The sequence below is a fragment of the Antechinus flavipes genome, chromosome 2 (genome assembly GCF_016432865.1).
Source record: "Antechinus flavipes isolate AdamAnt ecotype Samford, QLD, Australia chromosome 2, AdamAnt_v2, whole genome shotgun sequence".
NCBI lineage: Eukaryota > Metazoa > Chordata > Mammalia > Dasyuromorphia > Dasyuridae > Antechinus > Antechinus flavipes.
The window spans coordinates 81,535,791-81,549,049 of NC_067399.1; the positions used below are offsets into that span (position 1 = coordinate 81,535,791).

Consider the following 13,259-nt stretch of genomic DNA (forward strand, 5'->3'; position numbering starts at 1 on the left):
GGGAAGTCAATATTACTGGAATTGAAAAATAAGAAGTAGTGAGAGTTGCTAACCATAGAGCATGAATAGCAGCAAACCCTAACAGATATACTAGTAATAGGAGAATAATAGAATGCCCTTTTACTCAGTTTTACCTCATATTACAAATAATTACAAAGTTATTGCCAAACATTTACTTGTGTGGAGAGGAAATCCTGCTTAAGAGTTCTCCATTATTTGGGAGTCTAATTCTAATTAGTGTGATGTTTTGATTCTATAAGCAATTAATTGCTTCAAGTATCTTTCTCACTTTTGTTCTTATTCATTTAAAGTATAAGCATAATAAGGTATTATGTAGTGCTCATTAATTCCATAAGTATTTATTGAACAGCTATTCTTTATTAAGGACTAGAGGAAATGCAATTATAAACAATATATGACCTTTGCCTTCAAGCTCTTACAGACTAGTAGAGGAAGTAAAACATACACAAATATCTATAGTACAAAGCAGGATACAAAGAATGAATCCATAACTTCAACTTGTCAGAGATTGTAGAGTTACAAAATATGCAATTACATATCATTATTGAAAAGCATCTATATTAAAAAGATTTTTTAAAGGAGTAGCTTGGGCTCATTGAAAGTATTACACAATTTCCAAAATGCAAACCAACTTTCTTTTCTACTTTTAAATCTAGACCTAGTTTATTTTTTATTTACAGTGCCAATCCAGAGAGAGGCCTTGATGTTCTAGCTTAGTGAACTGACAATTCAATTGTTTGTCATAGTGTGGTTGATAAAAATTTCACCCATTTAATTTTTATTGTATACATAGTAAGCAAGAACTGGCTATATAGATTGTTAGGCCATATTGTGGAGCTGATTGAAAAAAATCTGTAAAATTTTGGGCATTAATAAATCCATAAACATTATATTATTAAAAATTTAATTTATCATTTTTACATTCAAAGGTTCTGATGATAAAGGCCTCATTTCTAAAATATATAGAGTATTGACTCAAATTTGTAAAAATTCAAGCCATTTTCCAGTTGACAAATGATCAAAAGATATAAACAAAAACTTTAGATGAAGAAATTAAAACCATTTCTAGTCATCTGAAAAGGTGCTCTAAATCACTATTGATTAGAGAAATGAAAATTAAGACAACTCTGAGGTACCATTACACACCTCTCAGATTTGCTAAAATGACAGGAAAAGACAATGATGAATGTTGGAAGGGATGTGGGAAAACTGGGACATTAATACATTGTTGGTGGAGTTGTGGATTGATCCAACTCTTCTGGAGAGTAATTTAGAGCTATGCCTAAAGGGCTACCAAACTGTGCATACCCTTTGATCCAGCAGTATTTCTACTGGGTTTATATCCCAAAAAGTTTTTAAAGGAGGGAAAAGGACCTGTATGTGCAAAAATGTTTGTGGCAGCCCTTTTTGTAGTGGGAATGAACTGGAAACTGAATGGATGTCTATTAGTTGGAGAATGGCTGAATAAGTTATGGTATATGAATGTTACGGAATACTATTTTTCAATAAGAAATGATCAGAATGACTTCAGGAGAGATTCACATGAACCAGGAGTTCATTATATGATGATCAATTCTGATAGACATGACTTTCTTCAACAATCAGATGACTGAGGCCAGTTCCAGTGATCTTGTGAGGAAGAGAGCCATCTACACCCAGAGAGAGGATTATGGGCACTGAGTGTGGATCTCAATATATACTATTTTCACTCTTTTTGTTGCTGTTTGCTTGCTTTATTTTCTTTCTAATTTTTTTTCCTTTTTGATTTAATTTTTCTTGTGCAGCAAGGTAATTGTATAAATATGTATGCATATATTAGATTTAATAAAAAAAAGAAAAAAGTTTTTTAAAAGCTGTGCACTATGTTTAAGCACTCAGGATACAAAGAAAAATGGAAAACAATTCCTACCATTGAGGAACTTTTATTCTATCAGGGAAACAATATGCAGATGAATCTTGAAGGATACCACAGACTGTAATAATTAAGAGATTGGAAGGGAGAGCGCTCCAAGAATAGAGAAGAATCAGTACAAAGGCATGGAGAAGGTTGATGTAATGTGAAATAAAAACAGTGTAGATCGGTATGGTGAGACCATCAGGTTGGTAGATGGGAACAATATATTAAGAAAACTGCAAAGATAAGAAGGGGCTAATTTTTAAAGAGCTTTAAATGACAGAAAGTAGTTGATATTTATTTCTAGAAATAAGGAGGAGCCCCTGGCAATTACTGAATAGGGAATTAATGTGATCAGGAGCTTTAGGAAAATGGAATCTTGGCATCTTTAGCATCTATACGAAGATAGATTGAAGAATGGACGAATTTAAGGAAGAATGGAAGGAAGAAACAAAAAATCAAAGAGAAAGAAAGAGACAGGAGAAAGCACTAAATTTATCAAATAAATAACTATAATTATGTAATTAATTATTAACTATGTTAATCATCAATCAATTAATTTGTTTAATACCCACTATGTGCTAGACACTGTGCTAAATGCTTTATGAATATTATCTCATTTGGTCTTTCCAACTACCCTGTAAGGTGTAGGTGCTGTTATTTCCATATTAAAATGAGAAAATTGAAGCAGGCAAACAGATAAAACCAAAGTAACTGTATGTGTCAGATGTTGGATTTGACCAGGTTTTTTTCTCTTTCAGATCTAACACTCCAGTAGTAAACCTCTCTGTACTTCAGGGATCTGACATTTAGATGATAGTCCATATCCCAGCTTCTATCTACTCTTAGCCACATTGGCACAAAAAATCTAGAGCCCATTTACATGCTAAAATGGCAGTAGAAGAGGAAGACTTCAGTGGAAATAGTTTTTTACCAAACAGAATATAATTCACACAAATGTATTAATTAGCTTTATAGTTAATGTTGCTCAAGTTTCTACTATACAATTGTCTTTTTAGCAGTCAAGTGACCAGAATCCTCAGTGGCTGCATTCTTTTGTACACTGCCACCACAGGAAGCAAAGCAGTCAGCTTCTGTTTCTGACTCAAGGAAGAAAAAAACCCATGTATTAAAAAAAAAAAAATTCAATTATGTTTCAAAATAGAATATTTTCTAAGCAAATAAAAACAGTACTTTAAAAAATTACTATACCAATACTATTGGAAAATGAGCAGAGAAAATTATTATGGGACACTACATTCACTTTATGCAAAAGAAACTGAGAAAGACATAGAATTCATAATAAATAAAGAATATTCACTGTGAGCCTTATTTCCACATGTTTTTTCCTTCCATGTCCCCTCTTCATTCAGTGATTTTTCAAATCTTGTCACTTCCATCTCTACAGTCTTTTTTGAATTAATTCAGTTCAATACAACAAGCAATGTTCCAAAAGCTAGAGAGACAAAAATAAACAAAAAAAATAGAAATGAAACTTGCCTTCAAAGAGCTTACCTTCCATCAGAGAGAAGGGAGACTGACACAGACAAGGAAATTCAAACTAAAGCTTTTCCCTTCTCTCCACTCGACTTCACCCTCTAGCTCAGGCCTTCCCTACTTCCCATCCAGACTGTTAGAATGTCTCTTCTCTCCTGTCCTTCACACAGCTGTCAAAATAAGGACGTGGGGCACAAACTAACCCAGTCACTGCCTTCCGGTAACTCCATTGATGGTTCCTATTGCCCAAAATGTGTGGCTGGCCTTTCCAGCTTTATTTCACATTGTTCCTCTTGATATACCACATTCCTCTCCCAGCATTTGTATGCTCAAGCCCCTCACCTCAGCCTTAGTTTTTCTGGCTTCTTTCAAGATTCAGCTTAACTACTTTCTATAGAAAATTTTCCCTGAGATTCAAACTGGTGGTAAAGCCGCCTCTTTTCTGGTTGATGCCTTACATGTATTCTCTCTCTATCTAGTGTATATGTATTCATATCCATGCTGTCATTTCCACTGGACTGTAATTTGATTTAGGTCAGGGACTATGTTTTGCATATCCAGCACTTAGCACAGAGAATGGCATATAGTGACTTTTTAATTAAAATCTTGTTGACTGATTCAATTATATTAGTGTGTTATATATCAGTTATTATAGTAATCTTATTTTTCCATAATAACAGGAAGTTTTTTTTAATTATGGGCATCTTGGAACTCATTATTATGTGCCATTTTTCCTATTATTGAATCTTGGCAATAATGTTGAGACTTTATAAAGATAGCTGAAATCTCTAAGTAATTGTTTGTTAAAAATATTCACATTACAGACATCAGAGTCCAAATACAAAAAAGATAGTTTAGTGAGTCTATTATTTTAAGTTTTTTCTTGATGCAATAATAGCCTGACATTTTTATCATGTTTAATTTCAATAGGTATTTTGTTTTTCTTAGTCATTAAAAATAAAATAAAATTCCACTGTTGATTGATTAGCGAACCATTTGTGTGTGTGTGTGCATGAATGAGACATTTACCAATTCTGGATAAATACTTCTATTATCTCTCATTTATGAAAAATGTCATTGACTGCTATTTTCCCAAAGAATATATCTTTATGCACATATATCATAAGCAGAAGTCACCATTTATTTTCATTTATATTATTTAAAGAAGCAGTTAATGGATATATATTTAACTATTAATGTTAGAAATTAATGCTATAAAAGTATAAAGTATAAGTTGATGACCATCAAATTTTAGCCTTGGAACACAAACACTTGAGAAATCTAGTCTCTTATTTTACAGGGGAGGAGACTGAAATTCACAGTGTAATTGAAGCCTGAAGTATTTTGTTGTGATGGACAAATTAGGACCACCAAGGTGGTCTCCTAATTCTGCAACAGCTTTTATGCTGCTTTGGTTTGGATGACCCAATGTCCCTCTAGCCTCCACAGCTCTGTATATTGTTGTTGTAGTTGTTTGTCCTTCCTACATGAAGAGAACCATAACAGGGAGATGATGCCATGACATATAAGTGAATTAGATTTCATTGAGGGAAGGCTATGTAAGGTTACCAGACCCATTTGGGTCCAGTGCCAGATATGTAGATCAGGATGACTTGGCCTTGGATGCACTGGAAGAATTTGACCTTTTAAGCTAAGGCTTTCAAATGATCTCAGTTTGATTGAAGCTGCATCCATTGGGTGATTATGGCTAGGTAGCAATTGAGACAAAGAATTTCCTCTTCCACCTTGTCCAAAGAAATCTAAATAAATAAATAAATCTGGAGGGGAAGACCCGCAGGGTTTCTGGTCAAAGCAGAAATGACTGCTATTTATATTCACTTTGCATCAAGACCCTAACAATGACCAAATGGGAATTGGACTGACTTTACTCTTCAGGAATTACCAGTTAATACTTCTTCATCTTATACAAATTTTTATAGGCATGAATCATATCTAATTCCTATTTAATCTTATTGCATATGCTCTTTGTAATAATTACTACTAAAAAATCTATCCCAATCCCCCCATCCCTAAGAGGAAAAAAAAATAAAAGACTATTTCTAGGGAAAGGAAGAAAAATACCTTAAGAAAAGCGTTAAATCTTATGTGTTTTGTGTGTGTGTGTGTGTGTGTTTTTTTTTTTTAGGATCATCATGCACAGGCGGAGTTGGAAAAAGTAATCCTTTCTTTAAAGCAGATTTAAAAATACTTCAGCAAATCAGATGCAACAACTTTAAAATACAAATGATGAAAATTCAAGTGGCCAACTATGCAATCTTTAATATCACATTATGTATTTCTGTTTTGATTTGGGGGAGTGTGATGTAGATTTAGAGGGTGAACTTTCCACCCTGGGGGGTGAAGAAATATGTTTTCTAAATGCATTCCATGACTGGCAGAGTCACAAAGCTAATCATGTTACTGAAAGACCCTTTGAGATCTATAGTATCAATACCAAATTATTTCTAAAATATTGTCTTTGTATATATATGATGTCCTATTTCCTATTGACTAATCAGTACTGATATATTCTTCAGACCTTTCTCCAAAACAAAAACAAAACAAAACAAAAAACAATAAAAGGAAATAATTTTGTTGAATATAATTGAAATTCCATTGTTTCAACATAAAATTTTTTCAGTTGTGTTTTGGCATGGTGGATAGAGTGTCAGACTTGGACTTAAGAAGTCTCATCTTCTTAAGTTGAAATCTGGCATTGGCCCCAGCTGTGTGACCCTGGGCAAGTCACTTTAACCCTGTTTGCTTCCATTTCCTTATCTGTAAAATGAGCTGGAAAAGGAAATGGCAAACCATTTCAGTGTCTTTGTCTAGAAAATCCTAAAAGGGGTCATGAAGAATTGGATGAAACTGAAAAATGAACAACAATGATATTCCATTGTATTCATCTAAATTTGTTTAGTTTTCCCCAGCTGATAGAGTTTTATGAGTTCTTTGCTAACATAAAAAGTTTTGCTGAATGTGGAACCTTTTTTCTTACCAATTACCTTCTTGGGGTACATGCCTAATAATTGAATTCTGATGTCAAAGGATATGGTCAGTCTTCCCTTATGTTGTAATTAACTCAGTTACTCTAGGGAAGAATCTTTTCCATGCTTATCAAGTCTTTGCTTTTAGAAACTGGTTAGCCCTTCAATAATAATGGAGTAAAAAGACTCTTCAGTGGTTGGGTATTATTTGGAATTTTATAGTTAAAGATTAATAAGGATGTTTCCTTCAAATTAGACCCAAGAATTTCGAATTAAGATACTATGCTGATATTTTTGTAATAGTCTAAAGAAAGAATGGGGCAGAGATGGAAGAAGGGAGAAAAATTAAATTGCCAGTATCAAAAAGAAAAAGAATGCATGTAATGATTGAAGATGCAATCAAGGAAATTAAAAACTGGCTCATTTATAAACTGGTTATTTAGATGGAATCTATGACTATTCTCAAAAACAAAATATCCATATTGATAGAATGAGAAATAGAGAATTCCAAGAACAACTTTGGGAAAATAAATGAACTAGGAAAAAACTTCAAAGGAAATAAAAAAGGGACAAGACAAGTTAATTCTATTAAACATTTAAAAGAGTTGATTCCAATATTACATAAACTTTTTGGAAATAGGAAAAGGAAATACTAGTAAATTCCTTCTATGTGATATAAACATTTGGTGCCAAACCTGCAAAGAGACATAGTCAAGAAATAAAAATATAAACCAATATATTAAATGTTGACATCAAAAATTAAAGATTAACAAATAGTTTACAGCAACATATTTTTTTTTAATTATTTGCTATCAGTAAGTTGGATTTATATCAGGAATGCCGGGTTGGTTAAAGACAAAAGTATAAGCATAATAGAACATAATGACAAAAATATGATAGCTCAATATGTTTTAAAAGCTTGAAAATTTCAGTACTCATTTCATTAAAACCACTTTAAAAAGCATAAGAATAAATAGATGTTTTTTAATGCGGTGTAGATAGTACCTATCCCAAGCTAGGAGCCATTATTATATATAATGGAGACAAATCAGATTCTTTTCCTAGAGTCTAGGGAAGAGGAAGGGGGGTTATAAAACTGGAATTTCCATTGTCAGTTATTTGATATAGTTCTAGAAATGATAGCTACAGCAATAAAACCAAAAAACATCATTAAGCATAACAATCCCCCACCCCATGTGTGCCAGGGCAATTCTCCAAAGGTTTGCATATGTGAAGGGAGATATGATTCTAAATTAACTGAATTTATGGCACTAGGAAGGAGATGATGTGACTTGGGTTAACCAAAAGACTATAAAGGAGAAGAAAAGGCTTGAACTTACAAATAGCAAATAACAGATCTCTCCAGAGCTATAAGCATGTAGGGAAAGCTAGCCCCAATATTCCTTGATATCTGACTGCTGCGTGCTCCTCATCGCCAAGACTGTTAGGAGTAGATATCTTGGGTGAGAATGTCCTTTTATCAGTTAAGCTGAGATTGCAAATTCCTATTTACTATTGAGTATTCTGTTGTCTAAACTGATCTGTGTAATTTATTCCACTTCTGCTTGGAAATTTTACAAATTTTATAGCTTACTTGGGTAAATGATTACTTACTATCCATGATTGTTTTATGTGTACTAAGGATCTGAAGGTATAGTGTTGGCCTGGATGCTGTATAATAGATTCAATAAGTGATCATTATAGGGGCCAGCCCTTGGGATGAAAGTGATAGAGAAAATAATGGACCATTTCTTCATAACACTTGTATCTACCAAGTTTTAATAAAAGCAGACTGAAGTAATAAATGGGAGAGGCAAAAAAGGACTCAAGTGTGTTATACTTGAACATGCAACCATTCTTCAATTCATGAGAACCCAACTTTATAAGGCCAGAAGTAAAAACAAAAGAGAAAATAGAAGACTGATAATGTGGCCTGCCTGTTTGCCTGGGTCCCTCTATTTCTGGCATTTCAACTTCTATCCATTCCTCAAGGTCATATGAGCTTTTTGCATTATGGAGCACGTGCACTAAATACCAAGCTACATTACAAAAAGTATAAGCATAGTCAAAGAAGAAATAAAATTATTGCTTTTCACAGTTAGCATTTTGGTCTATATAAAGAATCCAAGAGTCAATGAAAAATTAATTGAATGACAACTTCAGAAGCATGCTACTTACTTCCTGATAAAGTGGTGATGGAGTAGAGGTGCAGAAAAGGATATATTTTATGACCAATGGGGGGAGATGTGTTTTAACTATGAAAATTTATCATGAGAGAGTTGTTTTTGAGGAGAGGATAAAAGGGACAAATGATGATGTCCAAAAAAAGGCAAAGGAAACAAGAGTCACTAAAGAGTTTTAAAAGACAGCAAAAAAGAAGAAAATAGAAAAGCAATAGAAAAATAAGACAGCTTAGAAAGTTGCATATTGAAGCTTTTATATATTTACAAGGAAAATCCAGCTGTATATAGTCGATTTTCATATATAATCTTGTTTCTTTACCAATAGGTAGAAATGCTTGTTTTATTTTATTATTTCATGCATAATCTTGTTTCTACCACTTTGAAGGTGGAAATGTTCTTTTTTTGGGGGGGCGAGGGGCTGAGGCAATTGGGGTTAAGTGACTTGCCCAAGGTCACACAGCCAGAAGGTGTTTAATGTCCTGACTTCAGGGCTGGTGCTTTATCCACTACACCAACTAGCTGCCAGGGAAATGTTCTTTTTAGTTGGTGTTAGTGAAATTCAGAATAATTCAATGAGTTCTGACAATTTACTTAGGCGCCACCTATCCCTGCCCCCACCCTACCCACAGAAGTTCCTCCTAATGTGTTTAATTCATTGAGAAACTTTTGATAACTTTTGGGCTCATGCCCAACCAATTGCTGAGAAAGAGATAGGAATAATATAAGGCTGTTTGAACTAAGGTAAGTTTAGAATAACACAGTACTTTTGGAAAACTATTGTTTTATCACTGATACTAAAATCTGACAAAATCCCACAGAATTTGTAAATTTTCCTTCAGTTTACACTTGCCTATTATTTCTCTTCAGGTCCAAGAAAAGTGTTGTCAAAGAATATTCACTCTCCCAAGAATGGTTGATATGATATCCAGAAATAGTTGTCCTCTTGTTCCCTTACCTACAACAGTGAGCAAATTTAAGGTAGAAAATTCCACCATGAAAAGTACACTTCTGCCCCACCACCATCAACTAAAGAGCTCTGCCAAGCAAGATTCCTGGGATATACTCAGAATGTTGGCCAGAGATCCCTGTAGGAAAGGTCAGTTCTAGAGGACAGCCTTGAGCAACCCACAGCAGGTCTAGGATTTCCAAGTTCTTCTCAAAATTGAAGTAATTTGACACCTTAAGGACTTTTATAGAATTTCAGAAATTGGCACAGTGGAAAGAACACTGGATTTGTACTTAGCTCACTTTGGGCAAGGTCTTTGAGTCTCAGAATCCTCATCTATGAGATGAGAGGGTTAGACTAAACCTTTCCGCCCATTTCTAAAGTTTTGATTCTATGATCATTAAGAAGAAAGCTTAAAAACTACCTCTGCATGAGGATACTTTCTACAATATCCTGAGCAAAATTCTAAATTATCTAGTTTTCACTTGAAGAACACCTATTCTGCATTGCTGTAGTATAAGGATGTGCTTAGAGCTAATTCATATTGGCTCCTGGGAGCTGATCATTAAATTTTCATTGTGAGCATTTATAACTTAGAAATCAGCAAATACTTCAAATCATAATTTTGTTTTGTTTTGTTTTTTTTTTTTTTGGGGGGGTTGGTCTAGTCTTAGGAAGTGATAGAGAAAATGTGATGAGTTTTCAGAGTAAATTTTTAAACATTTACTATCAACCCACTAGATCTATGTATTCCAGTAGGTCAATGTCCTTCCTAAACAGTAAAGACTAGTACCAAGGAATACAGTTATTGAGATATGATGAAAGACAGTGTGTATGACAAGGCAATTATTTTCATATCTCTTTCAATCACATTAGTTGGGGGAGAGGGTTATTGTTGGCTTTTTGTTTTGTTTTTTTTACCGTACATTCATTAGCATTAGCTTTGAAAGGGACTTTAGAGGCTGTATATTCCACCCCACAACCTCTATCATATAATATATCTAATAAGAGTGTCTTGAAGCCCTCCAGGGGAACTCACTATCCTTCAAGTCTTTCAAGACTCCTATTCTCCTTTGAGATAGCTCTAGATGTTTATTGGGATTTGTTGTTCAGTCATTTCAATTGTATCCAACCATTCATGACCCCGTTTAGGTTTTCTTGGCAAAGATAATAGAATGGCCTACCATTTCCTTCTTGAACTCATCTTACAAATGAGGAAACTGCCAGATGAGACAAACATGGTTAAGTGAAATGTCTGAGACCCGAATTGGGCTCATGAAGATGTGTCTTCCTGATTCCAGGCCCAGGACTCTACCCCTGTGCCACTTAGCAGCCTTTTATTGGGATTACCTGACACCAATTCTAAACTATCCTTTCTGCCCCTCCTATCTACTCCAGGTTCTTTTACTGTTGCCCTGATTATCTTGAATACAACTCTGCCTCACCTTTTCTGATCAAAATAATAGTGTCTGGCAGACATAACAGAAATGATGGATTGCTGAGCTCTATCCTTTGTCTTCTTGATATGTCTAAATGATAATTAAATCCTTCAAAAGTCAGAAGAGCCTATAAAGAAACCTTTTATTCTAAACCAATTGTTATAAATGAAGATGAATTAGGGACTGGAATAGAAATGATGGGGACTGAAAAGAAGAGAGCAGAAGGGGCCAGTTCTTAGGAATCATTTTGGGAGTATGTGTCACCTCTGCCCAAAAGATGACTTTAAAAATTTTAAGACACTCAGATTTTGTTCTTTGATATTTACTTCTAACTATATTCCCAAAATCTATCTGTCTTTCATGAAGGCTTTGTCTACAATTGGTAACACAAAACACCACCAGGCTCTTATTTCCTTGCCAAGTTAAATTGCATTGAGTTGTAGTCCACAAAAACCCTCAGATCCCTTTTGTTTAAAAAATATCTAGACACACTTCTGTACTATTAAGGTCGATTTTTCTTTTAATCCAACTGTCAGATTTTACCTTTATGTGATCACTATTAAATTTCATGCCCTACCCAGAGGAATTTAATCCCCTCAGCTTTGGGATTCTGCTCTGATTGGTAGGTAAGTGAAAAGTACATTTTGTCCCAGACCATGCTTCACATCTCCACCAGCCTTCCACCAGGACACCAATGGCTACAAAGTACAGGCATCTTGCCATCTACTTCTGACACCTGTATATATATCACTTCCAACCTCCAACCCCCACCCCACACACTTTCCACTTTTTTGCTTCATGGCTCCATTCATAATCCTGTCTTCTAATGTCTTCAACCAAAACTCTCTTCCCTGACCATCTCTCCCATATATGTATTTCTCTTAAGATATTATCAATTCCTTGAGGTTAGCCTTCCTTTTGCCTTTGTATCCTCAGTACCTACCATGTTTCCCCTATAATAAGATACTGTCGTATTATTTTTTTGGACAGAAAAACACCAGAGGGCTTATTTTCAGGGGAGGGCTTATTTTAATGAACATTGACAGCAATTTTAATAAACAGGTAAATGTGAACAAAAAAAAATACCTTTATTCAATAATGATCATGTCATCTTCAACAACATCATAAGTGTCCATACCCTGAATTCCGTCCTGGATGTCTTGCACCTCTATTTCCTTCAGAAGAAGTGGACCCACTCTGTCATGTCCAGCAATATAGCTCTCTTTAAATGAACATGTCTTGTCCAAGTAACCTGTTTGTAGTGCCTTGGTGACACAGCTGTCAGTCATTTTATCCCATGACTTCTTCACCCAAGTCACGACTTCTTGCAGACAGGGCTTCACAAAGTTTCCACGCTGATTTCTTTCCATTTTATTTTCAATGTAGTCATTGACTTCCATGTGCAAATGGTCCTTGAATGGCTTGTTTATAGCAATATCAAGGGTCTGGAGATAGGCAGTCATTCCTGCAGGAATCATTACTTGATCTATTCTTCTCTCTGCAAGGAAGTTCTTCATTTCTTTAGCGCGGTGAGTGCTGGCTGAGTTCTTCTTTTATCCTCCATCATACCCCCTCACTCCCTCTTACATACCGGGTTTTTATGTTGTCCTGCCTCAGCTCTCCTCCACGGCACTGCTCTCAATGGCGCTAGCAAGCAAATCACTGGGGAAGAGTAGGATGCTTTGATCCAGCAGTGTTTCTACTGGGCTTATATCCCAAAGAGATACTAAAGAAGGGAAAGGGACCTGTATGTGTCAGAATGTTTGTGGCAGCCCTGTTTGCAGTGGCTAGAAACTGGAAAATGAATGGATGCCCATCAATTGGAGAATGGCTGGGTAAATTATGGTATATGAATGTTATGGAATATTATTGTTCTGTAAGAAATGACCAGCAGGATGAATACAGAGAGGACTGGCGAGACTTATATAAACTGATGCTAAGTGAAACGAGTAGAATCAGGAGATCATTATATACCTCAACAATGATACTGTTTGAGGATGTATTCTGATGGAAGTGGATCTCTTCGATAAAGAGAGCTAATTCAGTTTCAATTGATCAAAGATGGGCAGAAGCAGCTACACCCAAAAAAAGAACACTGGGAGATGAATATAAACTGCTTGCATTTTTGTTTTTCTTCCCGGGTTATTTATACCTTCTGAATTCAATTCTCCCTGTGCAACAAGAAGACTGTTCGGTTCTGCAAACATATATTGTATCTAGGATATACTGTAACCTATTCAACATGTAAAGGACTGCTTGCCATCTGGGGGAGGGGGTGGAGGGAGGGAGGGG

General features: G+C 35.0%; 1 protein-coding gene across 9 annotated transcripts in view; it reads left to right on the forward strand.

Annotated features, from left to right (window-relative positions):
• The window catches only part of RMDN2 (regulator of microtubule dynamics 2), a 77,854-nt gene extending 65,654 nt beyond the window's left edge, over positions 1-12,200 (forward strand). For 6 of the 9 annotated variants that reach the window (XM_051975124.1, XM_051975125.1, XM_051975128.1 and 3 more), the window contains one exon: positions 5,559-7,188. In XM_051975124.1, the coding sequence (XP_051831084.1) occupies positions 5,559-5,615 (57 nt within the window). In that variant the 3' untranslated portion in view covers positions 5,616-7,188. The other 3 variants (XM_051975118.1, XM_051975121.1, XM_051975119.1) reach the window with 2 other exon arrangements.
• The last annotated feature ends 1,059 nt before the right edge of the window (positions 12,201-13,259 follow it).